This window comes from Antedon bifida, chromosome 10, assembly GCF_963402885.1.
Source record: "Antedon bifida chromosome 10, ecAntBifi1.1, whole genome shotgun sequence".
NCBI classification, from domain to species: domain Eukaryota; kingdom Metazoa; phylum Echinodermata; class Crinoidea; order Comatulida; family Antedonidae; genus Antedon; species Antedon bifida.
The window spans coordinates 1,533,647-1,558,520 of NC_136235.1; the positions used below are offsets into that span (position 1 = coordinate 1,533,647).

Here is a 24,874-nt window from a genome sequence, read left to right on the forward strand (position 1 = left end):
GAGATTTTAGGAATATAAAGAAAAGACGAACGCTTAACCACATTGTTACTTGTTCACGTATACGACTGCTTTTAACAAAGGAATCATTGAAGTAAATGCATGTCATTGTATTCAGACACAGACTGAAATAACCTCGGTTTAGCGTTTTGAGGTAATGGTAAGTTTTATTTATAGCTCCATGGTTTTATCGAACATTTGTAACTTTGAGACAGATTGGGGCAGCCATTTTAACTGCAGACGAGTATCCAGATTGCGGAAGAGAGAGATAGAGCTGGAATCTATCACATGCCTCGTCATAAAGTTAGTATAGTTTTATTTTTTTGCTACTCGGAGACCGCGGCAATTAACTAATAGACAGGCAGCCCAGAGACATTTGGTTAGATGAGCTAGGTACCAATATCTGACTATTTAAGTGTGTTGGGGGCCACTTGAAGTCAATGAAAATGGGAGTCTGCCGGGTACTCCCTGCTGCGTCTAGACCGGGGGGACTCCGAAAGGTACTAAAAAATCGGCACCGTTTAGATGAGAGAGATACCACCTAATTTTACCACCATGGGATGCTCATTGGCATCCTTATACCAGTATCACAAACGACAGACTTTTTGTCTGCTGCAATAGGCCCGCCAGACCCCCCGAGGGAGGGCCCAAAATTGGGCTAGCATAGATGAGTGAGGTACCACTCAAAATTAATGCCAAATGAACAAGTTGTGTTCATACAATACTAAATGGATAACAACAGACTAATTGTCTGCTGCACCGCAAGTACCAGACACCCTAAAGTTAGACTAGAGACCCCCCGCAAATGGTACTCTCGCACGTAAAATTCATGATAAATTTGTTTTCGTTCAATGCGAACGTCACATGGAAGTCCCCGATGAAGGTACTTTTGGTACGGTAATACATTCTAATAACTGTACTCAATTAATGTAAATTAATTATCAATTAATAATTTTAAAAAGTTATACAAAAATTATGAAGCTGTTGCTATAAATATATTGAGCAAAAGGTTAAATTGTATAATTTGGAATTCAGATGTTAAAACCACAATTTCCAAAAATTCATTTTTATTTATCCACTATAAACTTTACAAAAGTGTTGTTTTAAACCACACTCCAAATAAAACAAAGAAAATAATGATAGGACATTTGCAGAAAGAAGCAAACTTTGCTCTGCTACCGGTATAACACGGTTCAAATTTCGGAACGTCTATAAATTACTACGGAAATTCGGCCTAATATTTACGAACGTACAGAAATGAAGATAAATAGGGTACTACACGCATCGGAAATACAAAACTATACGCACAATTATGATTTGGCCTAAAAATTGGCCTTAGATTATGAAAAAACCCCGGCAAAACGCAATAATTATGGACAAATCGATTATTGGCCTTGGCAATATGCCTAACATTTAAAAGGAATGAATATAGGCTATATTTCGTTTGTCGATGAATTTTTGAATTCATGTGTGAATGATTGATCCATTAGAGGTAATCTGTGATGGCTCTAGTAACACTGCTATGCGTGGGTAATTTGTGAATAGCGTAGTATGCTACATACACAAGCCTAGATAGGGAAGATCTGTACTGTAGTTCATTGCGAGAGGAGGGGGAAGTCTGGTAATGTGTCATGAAAAATGTAACAAGCCAGAGATGAAATAAAATCACTAACATTTAGCTGATTGTCGTTGTTTTAGTTGTCGTCAGAAGTTTATCGACCGACATCTATTTCTCATGTGTAGTAGAGCGTTTCTTTGATTGAATAATATTGTTTGTATTATAACACAAGTTCATTTTGGATTTTCAGTAAATTACCAATGGTTTATTCAATGTCAAACTGTAACTAATCCCTCACTATTAAATCAAAATGTTATTGTTATACTACTATATTGTTGAAAAATGGATTGCGTGATATGAAAATGGATTGATAGTAAAACGTAATAAAGATACGTTCTTGTCTGGTTATTAGGTATTCATGCTCTGATGAAGCAGAGGATTATTTTTATAGCGTTCCATTTAAAATAAATTTTATTACAAAGAAATATTTTGGTTGTGAAGGTCGTTTTAACAATTAGGCTAATATCAAAACATTCAACAATGATAAAAAGTACGATCGTTTTGTTCAATGGTAGCATGCTGCATGAGAGTGTTTTTTCCGGCCAATTAGAGGTGACATTTATCATGAATGTTATGTGCCCTGGCCTTGGCCCTGGCAGACCCCTCTAAAGTTTGACTAGAGACCCCATTTACCCCAAGTATAGCCTACCTTAGATAGTGTAGATACCACCAGCAGCAAAAAAAACCCACAAAACAACATGTTTAATCGAACTAACACCAAACAATTGAAAATATATCCCATCAATGACGATAAAATTACCATTACCATTCTAAAGGGAAAATAGTTTAAGAGTTTCACTTAAAACTTATATAAGCCAAATAATAAATACTTTTCAATGCATGAGATTGTTGAAAAAAATAATAGGTTATACCTTAACCGACTATTATAATACGGTATATTCTACAGAGGTTTATATAACGCTGTACAATGACAATAGGTGGTTAAATCTTTATATAGAATTATTTTAAAAAAAATGAAAATAAATGAAATAAATATTAAAAACAAAACGAAACGTAACATATAAGTAAGCAACAATTATAACCATGAGACATAAAACTAAAACACAAGAGTAAGGAAAGAATTTTTAAAGCTTACTATAATTATTTGAATTTTATATTTTTATTTATGTTCTTATTGTAAAAAAAAAGAAAAAAAAAAAATTAAGAATAATAATTGTATTGCATTTTATATATTGTAAATATTTATTCATTTATATACCTTTGTCGTGGGTATGCATGTGTGCAATCATGTACTCGAATATATGCACTTGTGTGTTTTGTACAGAGACATAGACCTATTGTAGAAAGGAATAGTTAAAATAAAAGAAAATAATGAAAAAAGTGGATAATACATATAAAAGTATAAAGTATATATATATATATATTTGACCGAATTGTTTCGATCAAATCGTACTAAAGATAAAAGAAAGTACAAGAAAATAACAGAACAGAATAACAAGGGAATATATATTTGGATGAAGTGTAAAATCATTGTATTGATCATTTGAGAATGGAATGAAATGAATAAAATAGTGGTTAACGCCACAAAAGAGAAAAAAAAATAATATAATAGTTATACAATCATGCGCTGTACTTGGATTTGTAAATTTCATTTAAAAAGTGTTATTGTGTACCGGGCCGTTAAGCACCGTATTACTTTTTGTTTAAATTCCGGCCACGACACCTAATTTAAATAAGAATATTAGCTTTGTTGAGCACCCGTCCTCTGGACATAGCGATCGTGTTTTGTTAAGCTGGTAAAGTCAACTGTAATGATGCAGTTTTGCAGTCAATATAAATAAACTTGACGGACGGTCAATGTTCGTGTCATTTGGATTTAAAAAAAACTATTTAAACATCAGCATTGAAATTTGAAAAAACAGTTAACATTATATGGAATATCTGTTGTTAGTAAGTACTCAACATTATATTATGAAGCTTTCAAATAATTCGATTAAAATTGTACCGAGGATTTAAATTATAGAGTAAATATTGTATTGCAGGATAGGCCTGCTGAGAGGATAGGGTCAAAAGGGGAAAAATTATATATTGTTGAAAGGGTATACGCAAATTTAAAATCACTTGTCTTGTTTAGTTGAGGGTAGTTTAAATAATGTATTTCGATACCACCAGACACACGCTGACTTCGGGGAAGATAATTCATGGAGGACCCCGAAAGATTATGTTTATGCAAACCATTTAACGGCCACTGTATCGTGTTTTTTACTCGTAATTTTCTTCCAAATGTTCTTGGTCAGATAATAATCATTTTCATGTTTAATTTTGATGACATCATCATTTCAAAAAATATAGTTGGCCCCTTCATCTCCTATCTCTGTATATAGTATACAGCATACTAAATATTCTATGACACATTTGGGACACTAATTCAGCACTATCAATGCACAATGCTTCATGTAGTATGGACTCACACCACCTGTACTGTACGTGCATGTTGCGTTTTTCGGATCATTAAATGTATTGAATTATCAAAGATCACCATAATTACAAACTCATGAATCAAATCTAATTATTATTATTTATAGGCTATATTTGTTCGTTATTATTCATACCCACTTCCGTATGTGAATTGTCTGAACGGTAGTATTCATGATGATGAAGATAATTTCGTTAATAATGCATTGAAATTGTCGAAGAACAATTAATTTGTATTGTGTTTTTACTCAATAGTACGGTAATATTGTTAATATTAATTAATTTGATCACTTTATTTCAGAATAAATATTCCATATATAGGCCTACTGTACAACAAAAAATAATACAAAACCGGAAAATCAAACTAAAATAGGATTTTTCCCACTTTGTGTAGAGTGTAGCGATTTGAATATCGTAATAAATAGTTCGTGGTGCACCTAACCAGATCATTTTCACTATTCACAACTCTTAATCTAAAACCATAGGCCTAATAATAGTATAATTGTTACATGTTATTAATTCATTCAGATTTATATAGTCATTAGTTTATACGGTAATTCTAACTTCGGAACTCCATTGTTCATTGAACCGATACGAGCGGATACTGTACTCTTGTGTGGTGTATTGATCGTTAATGCTTTGTTAGTGTTAAGAAATTGAAAGGGCTGGCAACAAAACAAATTGTATTTGCATAACAGACAATTTTTTTCAATTCATGGTCGTGTTTTATAAAGCTAAACTAGTCAACTGTTTAAAGTGAATTATAATTCAGGACGATTTTGAGGCGGTGGTGAGCCTTCAGTCTTGGAACCCAACCTGGAGTCATTTAGGCCGTTTCGTTTTACGTGCACATAAATCATGGTACATTAAAAAAAAATGCTGTCTGTAAGTTTCGGTACAAAGTTCAAATTTCATTCGTCTATGTTACAAAAATACCATATAATATTCGAGAACCAGACATACATGTTACTGATACTGATATTATTATTAGCCTGTTGATCTATCATTATGTTAAGCTGGAACTTCCGTCTTCTATGTTATAATACCATAATCAATTAATTTGTTACAACCACACATTATACATGTTAAATTTTGGAAAATATTGTTTGGATTGAAAGTCTTAGCACACCAAGATATCATGATGTTATAATTTGTTAATATATGGCAAGTATTTAAGCAGTATAGTACATGAATGAAAACAAGCACTTGGTTCTTATTCAACCATGTTTATTTTGGCTTAACACACACACATGTTTCTGTAGAAAAATAAAAACTGTATGAATGAACATGGAATTAGTCTGCGTCGTTGGGCAAATGAGATTCGTACGTTAAAGATTGGTTCCCACTCATTTCATTTCATAAGCATTTATTTCTATTAATGGTGCATAGAAAATAACAATAACAAATTAAATAAAGAAACATACCATTAATAGAGGATTTTACAAGAAGTAAAAAAATGAAGACAAAACAATTGTTGTAATAATTTCTACTCGAGCTCCGACGTCTTCCACCGCTAGACTACAAATTCAAACGATATAGTGTGTTTATGTGGTTTTTTTTAAATTATTTCCAATTAAGGATTGTGTAGAATCTTGCATACATTAAAGGCTTACGCATGGTTAGCTGAAATTTCCATAGAAACCGTAATAACAACAACTTATTTTTTCAGATTCTAAACTGATATTGTGCATACTACCAAAGATGAACATCGTTTGTCTTAAGTATGTTAGTGTTCTAACTTGCGTGTACGGATTGGGTATCCTCTCGATGTATGCGTTTTATTTTACCTACAAAATAAACCTGAACGTCAATTATATACCCAGATCAACCTTAACAAATGTCAGTAATCGTATATATCGTACGAGTCAAGCAACACATTCGTCGAACATAACTCACGGAATAGACAGGGATGTTATACATCGTAGACCTACTAGTCAACCAATGCATTATTTGTAAGTACAGTATTTAAAACGAAATATTAACTCTTAAATAAGAATCCAGTCATGAATTGACAGCCATGTGACGTCTACACGACCAACATTCACCTGAACCTGTAATAATGTGATTAATTATTTGAGGCAAATCTTTCGAATTGTGATAACATTCTAAAACTTGGCACAATTATTTATTATGATATTAAAAACATAAAATGGAAGGGTTGCCCAAAATTTGGTCAGGAGAAAGCGGCCGTTTTGGATTTCAAAATGAAGGTTATTGAAGCTGAGATGAATGTAAGTGGGGAAATGACACGGTTTCTTTAATAATAATAATATAAAACTAATTTCTTTACAATTAACTTGTACCGTTGTCAACGGTAACTGTTAACGGAGCCAACGCTACGTTAATAGGACAGGAGACCACACTCCTTTGGGTTAAAAACAAGGATTATGAATTACGCAGAAAAATAAGTTGCAAGTTGTATTTTATTTCTCACAATATTATACTGAACAACATTTATCCAGCAAGCTGCCTGGTAATTCTAAGTAGTCCTTCTACAATTGTACATGTTAACACGCTAAAGAACATAGGTAAACTAAAAACGCCTTCACGGCAAACAATAGGCTATATACCGTTGTCCACCTGTGCGTGCAATAGTTATTTAAATTAGGAGATCGTTCAGAATACAGTTACGGTTACGTAAATACATACGAATCATTATAGGGATTCTTACAGTAACGATAACACTAGTTCCAATTATTAATAACAATGTAAACAAATGAGAATTCATATATATTATTAAATTAAATTGAAAAGTAAAACAAATTGTAGTCCGATACAAATTATAGTCCGATACAAATTGTAGTCCGATACAAATTGTAGTCCGATACAAATTATAGTCCGATACAAATTATAGTCCGATACAAATTTTAGTCCGATACAAATTGTAGTCCGATACAAATTGTAGTCCGATACAAATTGTAGTCCGATACAAATTGTAGTCCGATACAAATTATAGTCCGATACAAATTGTAGTCCGATACAAATAGTAGATAGTAACGTAACAAAGATACGTTCTAGTCTGATTATTAGGTATCCATGCAGTGATAAAGCGGAGGATTATTTTTGTAGCGTTCCATTTAAAATTGTTTTTTTACAAGGAAATATGTGAAATTTGAAAATTTGTGAAAGTCGTTAAATTCGTTGCCGCCAGCATTATTTCTATTACCAATTTTAACAAGTAAGCTAACAACAAAACAGTCAACAATGATAAAATACCCTGCAACTCTCTCTCCCTGTACTTTATGACTAAGTCTATCAAGATCCGTGTTAGAGAACACACGCGACTAAAAGAAGGATAACATTTTTTTTGCGTTCAATGCGAATGCCAGCGAGAATTCCCGATGAAGGTAATTCTGGTATGGTTATACATTCTAAGAACTTTAATTAATTAATGTAACTTAATTATTATTATTAACAATTAATGATTTTAAAAAATTATACAACAAAACTATGAAGCTACTGCTATAAATATTGAGGAAAACTTTAAATTGTATTATTTTGAATTAGGCCTAAATGCTAAGTAAGTCAGCAGTTAATTAAAACCACAATTTCCAAAATTCATTTTCATTTATCCACTATAAACTATACAAAATAATAATAAAACAAAGAAAACAATGATAGGAAATTTGCAGAAAGAAGCAACATTTGCTTTGCTACTGGTATAATTCTCTGTTACTACGGAAATTCGGCCTAATATTACGGACGTATATGGAAATGAAGATAAATAGGGTACTACACGGACAAATAAAACTATACGCAAGATTATGATTTGGCCTTAAATTATGGAAAATCGGCAATTCAAAACGCAATAATTATGAACGAATCGACAACCCATATATACCCTTTCGTACCTCTCATCAGAGGAGAGTACATCTCCCTGCTCTCATCATGACGCGCGCACCACAAGCAACTAGTCATTCTGCGAATGCTCAGATACTTATCTACAAAAAAACGTCGATCGATCGAGATTTAGAAGATCAGCGCTGCGCAAGTGTATGTTGAGACAAAGGTTTCAGCCTTTGCCTAGTCGTGTATTGTTATGGATTTTAAAAAAGTATTATAACTGAATATGACAGTATACAAACATCACAGGAACAGAATAAATTCCAACCTACCTTGTGATATTACTGAAAATTAATTAATTAATTTTAAACGATAAAGATTATGAGAATGAAAATAATATAAAGTAAGAATTTGGGTTGTCTATGTCAAATCCTCAACTTAACGTATTGAATGTTTTATACCTCTAGCATGACGTTCAAAGAGAGGGTTTACAAATTACTGAAAGACCATATTGATGTCAGAAATGCGACCACGTTAAGGTAATTGGAAACAATCATCATTATCTTTTATTGCCTACTGTTTATTTGTTGATAATATTCCTGATTGCTACCTGTAGCTATAGTAATTTGCAAATGTTATATTTTCTAGTGCAACATTACAGAGATTTTCTCCAAACAACACTGTTCTATTTTATGAAAAACCAGTTGATTATAACAACGAAACGAAGATAGTCTTTCCAAAAAAGAACCCGAGCCGAAAGAAAACGATCAGTTTCTACGAAACATGCGCAATTTTGGGAAACGCTGGGATACTAACAGATAGCCATTGTGGAAAAGAAATTGATGCTCATGACTTTGTATTGAGATCCAATTTGGCACCGACTATAGGTTATACGAATGACGTCGGAAATAAAACTAATCTGACTACAATAAATGGTGCAACGTGCGGTTACATAGCCAAGTGTTTAAAACATGACAAACTGGGATGTAAAGATAAAGTTTACAAACTAATGAAATCTTTTGATGGTACCTTTGTGTGGTTTTCCAAATTTGGTGTGGTATCATCTTCCAACTATGTTGCCTTCACACAGGCAATTATGGACTACAAATTGAAGACTGAAGTTACCTATCCAGGATTTGGTTTGCCAAGACGCGTATCAAAGTAGGTTTTGTTTCATGGTAACGCTAATAAGTTAAGTTTTTTATAGTGTATTGTGTGCTTCTTTGTTATTATAAGTTTAGGTTAATGAAGTTATTTTTAAAAGCCGTGCTTTGTTATGATGAGCCATGCAGGCCTAATCCATATTATTTGTGGACTGTTGTCTTTCTGAACACTTTATTTGGATTTATGTTTTTTCTGAGGAGTTTTGCTACTTTATGAGGAGGATAGTTGTGCTTCTTTCTGAGGAGTTGAGCCTTTTTTGTGAGGAATTTGCTTCTTTCTGAGGAGTTTGCTTCTTTCTGAGGAGTTTTGTTTCTTTCTGAGCAGTTTTTCTACTTTCTGAGGAGTGCTTCTTTCTGAGGTTTTCTTACTGATCTTTACTTTTTGTTTGCTTATGCTAGTTTCAAAATCAATAAACAAGTTTAAATAAAAAGCCTAACACACAGACACAAAAAGACACCGGTATTAACTCATCTCATGATCTCCATCATTTTGTATTATAAGTGATAATTTTTTCAAGACCAATAAAAGTGTTCTGTATGCTATATCCACTACTTAACGTTAATTTTTATCGATATTTTTCAGGTATTGGAAAGTTAATAGTCCATCAAGTGGTCTTGTCTTGTACACAATAGCGAGTACTTTCTGTAGAAAAATTTCGATGTATGGTTTCTATCCATTCTATACAAAAGACGATGGAACTCCTCTATTTCATCATTACTACGATAACAAAACAACATTGAATTATACTCAAAATAGGCACAATATGCCTAATGAATTTAAGTTGTTTTTAGAACTCAATCGGACTGGTCATTTAAGATTAGTAACAGATCATTGTATCCAATAATTTTACCTTCATGATTTAGTGTAAATTATGTTTTATATTTATGGGAATATTGATCGCGTTGTTTCAAGGCTTAAATTTTATATTAATTATGGGACTTATTTTAATATACATTTTATATATTTATTTAAAAACGTATGCAGAATGGTAGGCAAGACGACAATTAACTTAGATCAAGAGCAATAGAGTGCGTAATTATTCTGCAACGTCAACAGTTTTGCTGGATAAAGAAGGTACATTAATAATTGTTATTATTACCATTACAATGATATTAGGCATATACTGTCATTTGTTAGGGGCGCTAATGTAGTTTCGTAACCTCTTATTTAAATTTCTCAAAACTGTTTCAATACAACATCCAACATACTAACAACAACCTACAAGCATAAAATGGTAAAAAAAACGATATTTGTTATGGCTATTTTTAATCAATTAATAATTGAGCACCATTCAGAAATCCATAGATAGTGTAGACTACCTTAGAAAGTACAGAAGCGTCATAGGACATAGTCATAGATTACACTATATTGTTTTAACTAAATAATAAGGAATGGTTGTGGAGGTACAGACTGTTTTCATAGATGGGTTTTAGTGGGTTTGTAGTTTTAAAAACCAGACCATTGACAGTGTGTATTTGGACTATATTAAAACCCAACATTAGATATCCCAATTAAACATTATTAAAGGTCATTAGTGGTCCTAATTAAACATAATTAAAGGTCAGGTACAGGAACATATTGATCATTAATGCAATAACGTTTGATCTTTATTTGTCCCGATGTTGGCATCATTTGTGGGATTGTTACACAATATTTTCTTTAAATAAGTACTTTTTGTCAATGGAGAGATAGTTTAATTTAACTAGTAAAATGTATAAATAAATATTCATTTGTACAGAAATGTTGTAAATAAAGAGGAAAAAATGTTATCAGATGGCTAATGTTATGTAATTATAGTATTAACGTGTACTTTATCTTTTACTAGCGCGTCATATTTATGATAATATCAGGTTGAACTAAACATAACTACTGATTTTTACATACACATGGGTTTTTTTCCAAATTCTCTGATTTAATCAGGCTAACAATGTGGATTGAAGTAGGCCTATCCAGAGAAGAGCACTCTTCCCAGCCTAACATTGTGTTCACATACATACTGAAATAATATCATGGTTGGTTTTTAAAGTTCTGTCAAACTGGTTTGAAAAAAAGGTGTGATTTGCCCAAATATGGTAGTAATATGCCCAAATATGGTAGTAATATGCCACATATAGTAGTAATATGACATCATCATGTCCATATATGGGCACATCACATTTTTTTGGTCACATAAAGTTTTCAAAAATGTTCAGGAAGCCCTGGTGTTAACCATTTCAACTGCATGCGGCTCGGATGAACAAACTCATAACAAAAACGCACCAATAAGTTTCTGGCTTAAATAGTTTAATAATAATAAATAGAAAAAGTATTATGCGTAAAAGAAGTAGACTCTGGATGTACTAAGTTAAAGGCATATCTTGATCAAACACATATATATATTTTTAAATATAGCATTATAAATATCACAATAGTAGGTAATAATGATATCGGTGATAATAAATAATATAGTAGATACTTATGTATATAGTGTGTTTAAGCAGGCTCTCGTGCTTTTAATTGAATCAAAAGTGTGTTATTGTCCGTACTGTTATACAGTTTTGAATTACTTTTGAATTATAACCTGACAATACACACTTAATGCCGAATGTAAATTAGCTTTTGTGGAAAGCACCAGTCATAGGCGAGCCGGACATAGCGACCGTGTTGTCATTAAGCTTAGTCAACCTGTAGAATGCCGTTTAGCATTCAGAAGAAAATCACAGTCAATAATGAACGTAACAGACATATTATATTCGTGTCATTTGGATTCACAAAACTGGTTAAACTTCAGCAACTTGAAAAAAGCTTTGATATGGAAGATTTGTTGTTAGTAAGTACTCAAAATGACATTATGAATCTCGGTCATATATAACAAAATATAGAGTAAAGTTGTTTAAAGGGGTGATAGGATCAAGCAAAGCCATTTTTTGTTTGCTGGAATGTACGTTTGTGAACTTCTGAATTTAAAAAGTTCAGGTTCAATCCGTTTTCTCCTTCTTTTTTTCTTTTTCTCTCTCTCTCTCCCTCTAATTTTAATCATAGACTTATTTAGCTAATACAAGCAAGTTCTTAATGCCTTACAGTCATAAATGAGGTAACAGAACGCTTTCTTGGGGAACGCCAATTTAAAATCACTTTTCGGGGAGAGGTCGAGCAAGAGATATTATGTTTGTGTACAAACCATTTGACGGAGACTGTATCGGAGACTGACAAGGAGTATGAAATCATCACACAGACACTATTATTATACAGGTTACATATTTTCTTTTATTGCATACCCTCTCCCTCACCTTCAACCCGTCTCCTAATTCGCATCTGTATTTATGATTAGAGTCTTAAAAAGATGAGAGAAAAATATGTCATTTATTGATACCTAATAGCCTATGAGAACTCAAAATGATCGATGTGCTTATAATCAAATCATGTTATCATAATCTATGTTATAACATTTGTCTATGTTAGAATAGGCCTACCGTAGAATTATCCGAGGACCACACATACATGTTAGACTGGAACTTTCGTCTATGTTATAGGCCTAGCATAGAATTATCCGAGGAGCACACATATATGTTAGGCTGGAACTTTCGTCTATGTTATAATAGGCCTACCATAGAATTATCCGAGGAGGACACATACATGTTAGGCTGGAACTTTCGTCTATGTTATACCATAGTTAATTAATGTGTTAGCACCACACAGTACATGTAAAGTTTGGAATATAAATGGTTAGATTGAAAGTCTTAGCGCGCAAATCAAGACTAGCATGTTATAATAATGGTAAGTATTTAAGTAGCATAAAGAATATGGTTGATGTGTGAATACCCTCCAATGTTGAGGCATAAGTCCAGTTGGGTATGAATTAAGGCGACCGCACGATGTAAGTGTGAACACGCCTATAATTTGTCCATTCCATTTTGGTTTGGAAATCAAACAATAGCTATTGTTATGTTAGTGATACAACATTCGTTGTCACCTGTTCACGACTCGACATAATGTACGAAACCTTGACGTAATCATATCTTGAGCGTAGCTTTATATTACAGGTATGAATTGCAGCTTCCACGTAGATACTGTGTATACTGTAGGTGTTTTGTTATAATTATAGTAATTATGCTACGGAATACCAGGGAGTTGTTATTAGTTACTAATAACAACTCCCGGGTATTCCGTAGCATAATTACTGTAGCGTTGTGTAGAGTCTTGCATAATATTAAAGACTATATGCACGGTTAGTCGAGCTTACAATAGATTTAATTTATTTAATTTTGGATTCTATATTGTTTGTGCTGTATTTTATCTTTATACATTATATTTATTTTATTTTTATTGTTACATGTTTATGTCTTGTCATGAGATGTATTTCTGTGAGGATCCCTGATCACCTTCAGCTGGATGGACCACCTCGTAAAATATTGTTGAAATAAATAAATAAAACCGTTACCAAGTATAACTTCCTTTTTCAGATTGAACTATTGGACTTTCAGTGCAGCATTCATAACTAAAGATGAACATCGTTTGGCTGAAGTACGTTAGTGTTCTAACTTGTGTGTACGGATTGGGTATCCTCTCGATGTATGCGTTTTATTTTACTCACGGAATAAACCTGAACGTAAATAATTTACCCAGATCAACCTTAAAAAATGTCAGTAATCGTATATATCGTACGAGTCAAGCAACACATTCTTCGAATGAACATTTGTAAGTATTTTAAACAAAATAATAAGTCTATGAATACAGACATAGCTAGCCATGTGACGTCTAGACGACTGACGACCGATTCACCTAACACAATTATGAAGCTGGAGAGAGTGCAAATGGGGAAATGCTATATAGCTATATTCCTGTATTTATTTATGTATTTATTTTATTATATTGATATAGCGTTACGTTCAAAGAAAGGGTTTACAAATTACTGAAAGATCATATTGATGTCAGAAATGCGACCAAGTTAAGGTAATTGGAAAAAATCATCATTATCTTGTATTGCCTTTGTTTAATTTTGTAGATATAATATTCATTTTTTCTGACACTTGCCTTTAGCTATAGTAATTTGCAAATTTTATATTTTCTAGTGTATCGTTACAGAAATTTTCTCCAAAAAACACTGTTCTATTTTATGACAAACCAGTTGATTATAACAACAAAACGAAGATAGTGTTGCCAAGAAAGAATCCGAGCCGAAAGAAAACGATCGGTTTCTACGAAACATGCGCAATTTTGGGAAACGCTGGGATATTAATAGATAGCCATTGTGGAAAAGAAATTGATGCTCACGACTTTGTATTGAGATCCAATTTGGCGCCGACTGTAGGTTATACCAGTGACGTCGGAAATAAAACTAATATGACTACAATAAATGGTGAGATGTGCGGTTACATAGCCAAGTGTTTAAAACGTGACAAACTGGGATGTAAAGATAAAGTTTACAAACTAATGAAATCTTTTGATGGTACCTTTGTGTGGTTTTCCAAATTTGGTGTGGTATCATCTTCCAACTATGTTGCCTTCACACAGGCAATTATGGACTACAAATTGAAGACTGAAGTTACCTATCCAGGATTTGGTTTGCCAAGACGCGTATCAAAGTAGGTTTTGTTTCATGTTAATACTAATAATCAGGCCTATAGCCTGTTTTGTGTGCTTCAACCGTGTATCCGATCGTTATGATGAGCCATGCTGTGTTAAATTATTCCTTAACAATTGCTTCATTCAAAGCTAAATATCGATCTCTTCTTTTTTTTTCACAAAACTAAACATTTTTTCTTTTTGTTTTAATTCAAGACAGGACCACAAAGCAAAACAGGTTCTTTTCACTGATTGTGTAATCCTGTATAAAGATGTTGTTAAATAAATATATAAATAAAAAATTATTAAGAGTAATCCATGCTATGTGTGGACTGCTGTCTTTCTGAACACTATTTGGATTTATGATTTTTTTTCTGAGAAATCTTGCTACTTTTTTAGGGTAGTGATTCTTTCTGAGGAGTTGAGCTTTTTTCTGAGGAGTTTTGCTACTTTAAGTGGAGTTGTGCTGTTTTTCTGAGGAGTTTTGCTACTTTATGAGGAGTTGTGCTTCTTTCCGAGAAGTTGAGCTTTTTTTCTGCCGTTTTCTTACTGTTATTTAAATTTTTGCTTTTTGTTTGCTTAAGTTGACTTAAAGACACTATTATAATATAATTATTATATAATTATAATTATGTTTTTTTAAATACTGTATTTTGGATTATAAGTGATGATGTGATTTTCGAACATTTTCAAGATCTATAAATGGTTCCGTTTTCTACATATTCTCACTAACTTAATGTTTATTTTTATCGATATTTTTCAGGTATTGGAAAGTTAATAGTCCATCAAGTGGTCTTGTCTTGTACACAATAGCGAGTACTTTCTGTAGACAAATTTCGATGTATGGTTTCTATCCATTCTATACAAAAGACGATGGAACTCCTGTATTTCATCATTACTACGATAAAAAAACAACATTAAATTATACACAAAATAGGCACAATATGCCTAATGAATTTAAGTTGTTTTTAGAACTCAATCGGACTGGTCATTTAAGACTAGTAACAGATCATTGTATCCAATAATGTGACCTTCATAATTTGGTGTAAATTATGTTTTATATTTTGCGTTATTTGAATTATTACATTTTATATTACTTATGTCATTTGTTTTATTATGTTAAAAGTCAAATACATTAGGTCATTTCTTAAGTTTTCTATAGGCATGTCATTAAATTTGAAAATAAAAATAAAATAACTCGTTTCAAAAGTATGTCATTATTAACGATGATGGTCGTACATATGAATTTAAAAAGAACTAGATAAAAAGTCAAACAAGATGTGTAGACCTAAATGTTTATTCAATAAATCAATTATTAGCATGGCATAAAAAATGTTAATAATCCAATGAAAAGTGCAGCAGAAAACAGTTTACCAGACACCGCCGCCGTTTCCAAAGAGTCGAGTAGATACTTCTTGGAGAAAAATAGAGGGCGTACTTACTTTTGCAACGTCAACAATGACAGTGTTGTTGGTGGTGGCATGGATGGATAAAGAAGGTAGGCCTAGCTAGGCCTAGGCTAGGCCTATAAAACATTATTAATATTCCTAATAAATAATTATATTATTACTAATACAGTGATATTAGGCCTATACTGTAATTGGGTGGGAAACTGTATATGATAGGATTTCCTAGGCTATACTTAGCAAGCTAGGCCTAGCTAGGCCTACTAGTAGCTAGGCTAGGCCTAGGCCTACCTAGTAGGCTAGCTAGGCAGGCCTAGTAACTATAGTAGTTAGGTCTAGCCAGGCTAGAGAGGAGGTAGGGCCCTGTCTGTATCAAACCCCGCGCCCCTGTCAGGGGCCCTGGCTCGGCTGGCCTCTAGGTAGTTAGGCCCGAACCGAGCCCAGCAGAGGCATATGCGCCATTCATTGGCCTTGCTTTATTGGCCTCTATTCTAAGCTGCTACCCTAGAGTAGTAAGCCTACTAGCTAGCTTAGCCTTGTACTAACTAAGTAGGACATTGAATGAGTAATTTCTTAGTCAACATATGCCGACGGACTGCGAGGAGCACATTCACTGTACTGGACTGGAGGAAGGTGACTGGTCACTTGTTTGTTGCCTTTCCACTAACATGCACTTCCACTTCTCAAAATAAATACTGCGCATACTAATAATTAGTAGTGTAGTAGATGTCAAAAAGGGGTTCAAATTAGATTAATTTGAACCCCTTTTTGACATCTACTAATTTGAACCCCTTTTTGACATCTACTACACTACTTCTAAACTTGTAAATATTTAAAAAATGTTTACATAGTATTTTCTTCTAAACAACAACTCCATAATGAATCAAGGTATTAATTATTGATGTTTTTTGTATGACTTTTATTACAGAATGTCCAGTCACTCTGTCCAGTCAAATAGACGCTACAATAATATTGAAAGTGGTTCCTTGCAAGTGCCATCAAATCGACAATTTATACAAGCCGCTAATTACCTAATGTCTTCTGGTGACCCACAAGCTTTGGACTTGACAAATCCAGCCACATATAACCAGCAATTTGCTGTGAAAATACCAAAAGAGACTGCTCAAAGTTCAAACTTATCAGACAATGAAAAATGGACAGTCATAGGCTTGCCAGTATATAAATGGCCTGTATGGTTGCAATTGTTATTTTTAATTGGTGGAGTTTTTCTGTTTTATCTATTTTATGGATACTTGCAGGTGATTATTATGACATATTAAACCATGATACTCTCAGGTGCTAAAGATTTTTGCTTTTGCTTGTTTTGATAATTTGCTTGGGTTGATTTCATTTACAATTTAAACCTATTCTTATTTTTTTAGGAGCTTATATTTCAATTGGATGGAATTAAGCCGTATGGCTGGTTTCTCACTTTAGTTCAATTTGTATGTTACTCTTTGTTTGGGATGACTGACCTTAGTTTTAAACTAGATCGAAAACGAAAGTAAGTTATTTTTTTAAATATTATTCGAGTCAAGTGGTCAAATTTACCGTACCTAAAGATCCAACAACATCGGCAAGGGTTCGAGGCCGACTCGCTCCTAGTTCTCGGAAAGGACTATAAACCATAGGTCCAGTGTACACAGTTATAACCTGTGTGCACTTTAAAGAACCCAGTTCATTATTCGAAAAGAGTAGGGGGTTACCCCGGTGAACTGGTTCACAAAATAGCCCCTGTATCCGGGGGATTACCACCTTTCTGATAGGACAGTGATTAATTCACTATTGGTAATCCTTGGCCACATTGCCTAAAGACATAAAATTAAAAAAATTAATTAAAAGAATCACTTCAAAATTATCTAATCTTCATTGTTTTTTCAATTTTCAAATGTGCCTGCAAAGAATAAATGAAACCAAATTAGCTAAAGTTTCCTATTCAAAGTAAACACTGTAACTGTTGTAACTAACATTTGGTAACAAATCTAATTTATCTTTTCAGAATACCTCTAAAAACATACTTACTTTTAGCATTTCTAACTGTATCTACAATGGGTCTATCAAATGCCTCTCTAGGATTTCTCAACTACCCAACACAAGTTATTTTTAAATGCTGTAAATTAATACCAGTTATGTTTGTAGGAGTCTTAATACAACGTAAGTGGCTTTTGTTTTAAAGATATTTAAAAAACTAGATTGTCAACTAGGACAGAGGACTACTCAAAATGGGAACTGTATCCATAATTTAATATACAATAGCCAAAAACTTGAACGACACAATATTTCAGAAAATCTAGTTTTACAGAATGTATTTGTAGTACTCTGTACATCATAGCAAAATAACAATACTAAATTTCACTGCCGCATATGGACTTGTGGTGGTGGGCTTGTTCCTCAAAATCAACAAGCCCACCACCACCACAATAATATTCCCTCTCACTTTTTCATGACAAACTCATAACATTTTTCAAAGCGACAACTGTCAGAAACCCTGTTAAATTTTTTGCTTCTTGTATAGCCATTCCCACTCCCCAACATTCAAAATGTTGTATAGTCTGTATTCTTGGATAAGGACTATAAACCATATATGTCCAGTATACACATCTACCTCGTGTGCACTTTAAAGAACCTAGTAAATCTTTCGAGACGAGTAGGAGGTTACCCCGATGTACTAGTTGTCACTCACAGCCACTAATCGTAACTGGGCCCTCTGGGAGACCAGTCTTTGACTGAAGAGGTCACCCAGTATAAATAAATAAATAAAAAAATAACAATAATTTAATAAACTAATTACAGTACCAATGGTGTTATGGCAATACATTTCCTCACCATTTAACTAAATTGAATCGCAAAAATAATACTTTATTTTCTCTTCAATACTGCAGGTAAGCGGTACGGGGTATTAGACGTCACTGCTCTACTATGTATGTCGTTGGGACTTGTTTTCTTTACATTAGCAGATAGTAAAGTGTCTCCTTCTTTTGATCAAACTGGTAGGTAGTATCATTACACACAATTATGTATCGTTTTCTATTTTATTATTAAAAATGAATCTGTAAAGTTTGCAAATGTAACAAGGTTGAAAATGAATATCACTTTGTTTTAGTATGTCCATACTACAACGAAATTAGACACTCCTTATTTAAACTTTATTACTTTAATCAACCAAAAAATAAAAGTTTATTTTACTAATGAAAAACAAAAAGAAAAAAGGTAATCAATAACCTGGTAAGATTTGCCTTTTTCGCATATAAAAATAAAACTAATTATTTTGCTGTTACTAAACTACTACTTAAATTTAACTATATGTATTATTATCTATTATTGTACTTGGGCCAGAGGCCTACATACTATTGAATAAATGAATGAATTACAAAATTACAACTTATATGCAGTACATCAAATGGGTAATAAGAACTAGAAATAGCATTGTTAGGGCTGTTTAATCCCTAAACACAATATAAACTTAAACAATAAAATATAGTACAGTAGTATAGTTTCTTTAAAATCTGAAACCAAAGGATGTCCAGTTTTCTAAAATTTACCTTAAATTTGTTTTTGTTAGGAGTAATAATGATTTCTTTGGCATTGGGTGCTGATGCGGTGATTGGAAACGTTCAGGAGAAAACAATGAAAGCCTACAAAGCAACAAACACTGAAGTGGTACAGTCATTTTTTGTTTACACTGATACTTGTGAAATGCTAAAAATTAAACAATCTGTTAAAACCGGTATTTAGATGGCCCTCATGCCACTGGTATTTAGATGGCCCTCATGCCACTGGTATTTAGATGGCCTCATGCCACTGGTATTTAGATGGCCTCATGCCACTGGTATTTAGATGTCCTCATGCCACTGGTATTTAGATGGCCCTCATGCCACTGGTATTTAGATGGCCTCATGCCACTGGTATTTAAGCATTTGCAAAGATATCTTGCTTTCAATAAATTTAGTTATAGTGTCAATTTAAATTAATCAAATAGATCTTGAATGTATGTCTCTAGTTACTGTCAATTTATATTTTTAGTATTCTTTACGAGCACCGTCAGTCTACGTTTTTATTTTTGTCTTTAAACTGCTCAAGTATTATACGTATGAAATGACATTTTTGCCAAAATATATATATTTTTACCAATATTAAGAGGAATCTACAAACTAGAGTTACCAATATTTTATCTCTTTCTTACAGGTTCTATATTCATATGGCATAGGATGCGTGTACATATTTCTTGGCCTGTTGATACATGGTAGTTTCTTTAAAGCTTTTGCTTTCTTCTCTCAGCATCCATATGAGACGTTTGGTTATACCGTTGCATTTTCGCTCACTGGATATTTTGGCATCATGTTTGTACTTCAACTTGTACGTCAGTTTGGCGCCCTCACAGCTGTAACCAGTAAGTAAAAGATATGTGTGGTAAATGTTTAGAATTACAAACAAATGCAATAATGGTCTTTTTTGTCGGTTATTCAACTAAAAATGATCTTGTTTTGATTTTTATTTTCTAAGGAGGATAGATTTGAAACCAGATCAGTTTTCAAATGTACTTTAAAACTCTCAGTCATTTTGATACTCCATTATAACTTGCTTGTATGGACATTTTAAGTGCTTTGATTAAGGAAGAATAATTCAACCAAGTTAAGCACACACATACATGATGTTTAACAAGTTTTATAGGTTAATTAAGAGTTAGTAAAGCCAGTATCATGTAATACAAACTTGTTTTAGTATCAACATTTCAGTTAATGTTCATTAACCCATAGAGATATTATAGAACCAAGAATAGCAGAAATAATTAACTTAACTAAGATATGCTTCACTGCACAATGTTGCGCTTTTTGGATATTGATAATTTGAGACACTCTGTAAACAATAGGTTCATTGTATTAGCCTGGTAGATTATTCCAAGATTTAATTTCTTACATTTTCATTTCAACATTTGGTAGAATTTCATTTTTCAACTAATACTTGATATTTTAAAATACATTAAAGTTTTAAGGTCTTTTTTAAAACTCCCATAATTGTGAATTTTTGATTGTGCGGAATGAATTTGAAACAATACTTTTCGTAAATGTTTATTAATAATTTATAAAATATATCTTTTCTCTTATTTCAGTTACAACTTGCCGTAAGGCTGTTACTATGGCCATGTCATTTTTATTCTTCGCAAAGCCATTCACAATTCAGTAAGTTATGCTTATATTTTCATATACACTGTCTATAATTTCATTTTTAGAAAATCTAAAATTATTTTTTTAAAGTTGCACAATGTTCAAATCAAGTATGGAAAAGGAAAATTATGAAGAAATACCATGTGCCATATTTGTCAAGGGAAAAACAATGAAAGTAACAATTGATTATCACCAGTCTTTGGTGGTCACAACCATACTATTCACAAAATCAGACTTTTGTCACAACCAGATGTTTGTAAAACAAATAACTTTTCTCAAAACCAGACTTTTCTCAAAACCAGACTGTTGTCACATCCAGACTTTAAAACTTAGACTGTTGTTACAACCAGACTTTTGTTAAAACTTAGAATGTTTTCACAACCAGACTTTTGTTAAAACTAAGACTGTTGTCACAACCAGACTTTTGTTAAAACTTGGACTGTTGTCACAACCAGACCTTTGTCAAAACATGACTTTTGTCACAACCAGACTTTTGTTAAAACTTAGACTGTTGTCACAACCAGACTTTTGTCACAACCAGACTTTTGTTAAAACCAGACTTTTGTCAAAACTAGACTTTTGTCAAAACCAGACTTTTGTCAAAACTAGACTTTTGTCAACTCTAGACTTTTGACAAAACTAGACTTTTGTTAAAACTTAAACTGTTGTTACAACCAGAATTTTGTCGAAACAACAACTTTTTTCAAAATAAAACTTTTGTCATAATCAGACTTTCGTCACAACCACACTTTCACTAATCAAAACCTAAACAAAAAATCTCTTCTCAAAACTAGATTGTTCACACAACCAGAAGTTTTTAAAAACCCAGACTTTAGTAAAAACCTGACTTCTAGTAAAAATCAAAATTTAACTTTTTCCAATATTCTATGTTCGGAACAGAATATAGTTGTATTGTAAATGCAAGATAATTTTTCCACGCTTATATCATTACCACATTGCGTTTTGATTGATAACAGCATGACAAGTAGGAGAGTTAAATGGTTTTTGTAACCAAATCTGTTTTAGCCAACAAGGATCATAAACTAATAATATACAGCTTTTATAGCTAAGATATTTTAGAAATCTTTAATATAACTTAATTTTAATATTAATGATTGTCTTTTTTACTTAGGTATGTTTGGTCTGGTTTGATAGTTCTCTTTGGTATTTTTTTAAATGTATACAGCAAAAATAAACGGTCAATGGATCAATGGTTTGCCAATCATATAAGAGAGTTTATGATATCACATCAGAAAGGAAAAATAAGTAGAGGCCCGGAACTACAGGTGTAATTCACAAATAAGTAATTTGTATACAGGAGTTTGTAGGGATTGGTTTACCATCATATAAGAGAGTTTATGATATCACATCAGAAAGGACAAATAACTAGAGGCCTGGAAATACAGGTGTAACTCATAAATAGGTAATTTGTATACAGGTGTTGCTAGGGATGGCTTGCAAATTAACAGAGTTCATGATATCGAATCAGAAAGGAGGCCGGTAAATACAAGTGTAACGCACAAATATGTAATATGTATAAATGAGTTTAGTTTTGGTTTAAAAAACCGTATTTTAAAAGCATATTTTAAAAGCATATCTGCCTTCCATGTTATCCAGGTTTGAAAACAAAGACCGCCCTCTATATTTCCAAAGCCACAGATAGTAGGCCCTCTACAGTCCCACAGCCAAGCAATCCACTTGCTCTTAAATAGTGTAATTTACTCTTCCTTGGTAAATCCTACTATTTTTCCAGCTCCTTGTTATGTACATGGCACAAACAGCCAAAATGATCTAATACTCCAATATCAGACACTCAGTGCCTTATTGCTTTCTGTATAAATCCCTTTATCAGCCGCCAGTATTCCAATAGATTGCCTACTTTTTTACTCTGTCTATATCTGTCTACTTTTTATTCTATTTTCTCCATAATGGAAATAACTCATTTATCAACAATTATGTTAAGGCTTTACAGAATTCAGTGTTTTCTATTGCCATCTAACCATGTAGTATTTAGAAACTTTTTCTATCTATGTATTTTCATTGTGTGTATTCATTTATTGATTAAATGGAATACTACACAGTATTTATATTTTCAATAAAATTAGGTATTTTATGACTCTTTTTTTTTACTATTTTGAATAAATTATAATTGAGATTAAAGATAATTTTTAAGTAAACATATTCTTTCAAGTCAATAATTGTGTTACAGTTCAACTAGCATGTGTTTCACGTTTTAATAGTCATTAAAGAACGCGGAATTAATGAAAATAAAATGAAATATTATATAGTGTTTTTATATAAATTATAAATGCAGTATTGGTGGTCGAGTTTTATACTTATGATATCAAATCATTACTTATGTCCTTTCATTGTTTGTTCCCATCATTTGTAAATAAACAAAACAAAATCAATTTATATTTTAGCTAAACAAAACATTTCCTTTGACTTACATTTGAGGGAGCTAGTTAGTATCGTGTTAAAGGGTAGCTTTAAAGTTTTATATGATACTGGACATAGGCCTAATGCCATTTTGTGGAGATACAGTACAGAGAATAGTGTGAGTTATTCAAATTAGGCAAATAACGTTCCCGTTGCGGCTATTTAAATGACGAAATAATATGTAGTAGTTGAGCTTAGTTCAAACCTCTATAATTGCATTAGTTACATTTAGCCATACCACGCATATAAACACGTATCAGAAGAACTGTGCACAAATTCCGATAGTACGTGGTTACACGAGTCGAGAAAACGTACAGCATCGTAAAAAACATGGAGTAATCTGCGTCAACTCACGCGCAATAATCACAATTTCGTGTACACACACTTCTTGTAATACCCACTAGGTGATAATAAAATGTTCAGATTTTATGTAAATTATCTAATGATTATTCGACTTCAACCAGAGCAAGATAATTCAAATGCATATCAAGAAAATGTGCACCTTTAAGCATACATTATTTTATTGAATGAATCAAGGAACAATTTTTAATGCCAAGCAAAAATAATTTAATGATACTCCAAAGAAACTCTAACCACCATTTTGATTATACGTCACATCATCTGGACGATATGTGTAAGGTTACAAAAAATAAGCCAATGTAAACATCTCGCATCATAACATGTTTAAATTCAAATGGATTTGGACAAAATAGCATTGTCCACTAAGATCAATCTGCGCATGTGTGAATTTTTCGCAAAACATTTTGTCATAATAAGTGTCAACTGAATCTTAAGAGAAAACTGCTTTTAAACGTTTCATTAATTCAAATGCTGCATAAAGATTTCGAAAAGATTACTATTAAAATCAGATTTAATGAGAAATTTTATTAAAACTTGATAGTCATAAATAAAACAAGTTAATTCGTGGTTTTATTTTATTCATCGATTTTGTATTCATTAATTTTGACTACTTTACAGTTTTAATGGTGTATAAAATCAGTTTAAGATTGATAGGTTCATAATCTTATATAAATCGTTAACCTTCTTGCCATCACCTTTCAAAAAATCTGAATAAAAAACACCTTGTTTATACAACATCACAAAATAGTTCTATGTTAGGTTGTCTTTAAACTTTAGAGTCAAATTTATTAAACATTTTAGCAACAAAATCATCTTAACTTTGTTCAATGATTTTGCTTATGTTAGTTCATCAGTTCAGAAAATAATAATATTTCGTTTTATATCTTAGAAAATTCCTAAAATAAACAGATGGTTTGAAAAAGCCCTGGTTTTAAACTTCGTTTCTATTTTACATCTTGGAA

The 24,874-nt window shown here is 32.4% G+C and overlaps 3 protein-coding genes across 4 annotated transcripts; all 3 read left to right on the forward strand.

Moving 5' to 3' along the window:
* The first annotated feature begins 215 nt into the window (after positions 1-215).
* LOC144854121 (CMP-N-acetylneuraminate-poly-alpha-2,8-sialyltransferase-like) lies at positions 216-10,759 on the forward strand. Of its 2 annotated transcripts, none has more exons than XM_078712010.1 (5): positions 216-300; positions 5,721-6,003; positions 8,302-8,373; positions 8,483-8,995; positions 9,581-10,759. In XM_078712010.1, exons 2-5 carry the CDS (start codon positions 5,753-5,755, stop codon positions 9,840-9,842), a joined length of 1,098 nt encoding a protein of 365 aa, XP_078568136.1. In that variant the 5' UTR covers positions 216-300; positions 5,721-5,752; the 3' UTR covers positions 9,843-10,759. The 2 variants fall into 2 exon arrangements, with proteins under 2 accessions (XP_078568136.1, XP_078568137.1); XM_078712011.1 differs by lacking the exon at positions 216-300 and adding an exon at positions 3,174-3,526.
* An 853-nt stretch (positions 10,760-11,612) lies between these two features.
* Positions 11,613-15,744, forward strand: LOC144854395 (CMP-N-acetylneuraminate-poly-alpha-2,8-sialyltransferase-like). Its single transcript, XM_078712342.1, has 5 exons — positions 11,613-11,807; positions 13,441-13,675; positions 13,859-13,930; positions 14,050-14,562; positions 15,306-15,744. Exons 2-5 carry the CDS (start codon positions 13,482-13,484, stop codon positions 15,565-15,567), a joined length of 1,041 nt encoding a protein of 346 aa, XP_078568468.1. The 5' UTR covers positions 11,613-11,807; positions 13,441-13,481; the 3' UTR covers positions 15,568-15,744.
* Positions 15,745-15,992: 248 nt separating this feature from the next.
* Positions 15,993-23,435, forward strand: LOC144854874 (adenosine 3'-phospho 5'-phosphosulfate transporter 2-like). The gene is made up of 9 exons (XM_078712875.1): positions 15,993-16,040; positions 16,877-17,207; positions 17,331-17,452; positions 17,948-18,102; positions 18,831-18,938; positions 19,511-19,608; positions 20,134-20,338; positions 21,059-21,128; positions 22,246-23,435. Exons 2-9 carry the CDS (start codon positions 16,878-16,880, stop codon positions 22,403-22,405), a joined length of 1,248 nt encoding a protein of 415 aa, XP_078569001.1. The 5' UTR covers positions 15,993-16,040; position 16,877; the 3' UTR covers positions 22,406-23,435.
* Positions 23,436-24,874: the final 1,439 nt, after the last annotated feature.

What these genes read in the sequence shown, in the direction of transcription:
- LOC144854121 (XM_078712010.1), top strand. Translation starts at nt 5,753, where the DNA reads ATGAACATCGTTTGTCTTAAGTATGTTAGTGTTCTAACTTGCGTGTAC. An exon ending in AGAAATGCGACCACGTTAAG is followed by an intron (nt 8,374 to 8,482) that starts GTAATTGGAAAC and finishes TATATTTTCTAG; the next exon opens with TGCAACATTACAGAGATTTT. An exon ending in TTGCCAAGACGCGTATCAAA is followed by an intron (nt 8,996 to 9,580) that starts GTAGGTTTTGTT and finishes GATATTTTTCAG; the next exon opens with GTATTGGAAAGTTAATAGTC.
- LOC144854395 (XM_078712342.1), top strand. Translation starts at nt 13,482, where the DNA reads ATGAACATCGTTTGGCTGAAGTACGTTAGTGTTCTAACTTGTGTGTAC. An exon ending in CATTCTTCGAATGAACATTT is followed by an intron (nt 13,676 to 13,858) that starts GTAAGTATTTTA and finishes ATATTGATATAG; the next exon opens with CGTTACGTTCAAAGAAAGGG. An exon ending in TTGCCAAGACGCGTATCAAA is followed by an intron (nt 14,563 to 15,305) that starts GTAGGTTTTGTT and finishes GATATTTTTCAG; the next exon opens with GTATTGGAAAGTTAATAGTC.
- LOC144854874 (XM_078712875.1), top strand. Translation starts at nt 16,878, where the DNA reads ATGTCCAGTCACTCTGTCCAGTCAAATAGACGCTACAATAATATTGAA. An exon ending in AAACTAGATCGAAAACGAAA is followed by an intron (nt 17,453 to 17,947) that starts GTAAGTTATTTT and finishes TTATCTTTTCAG; the next exon opens with AATACCTCTAAAAACATACT. An exon ending in TCCTTCTTTTGATCAAACTG is followed by an intron (nt 18,939 to 19,510) that starts GTAGGTAGTATC and finishes TGTTTTTGTTAG; the next exon opens with GAGTAATAATGATTTCTTTG.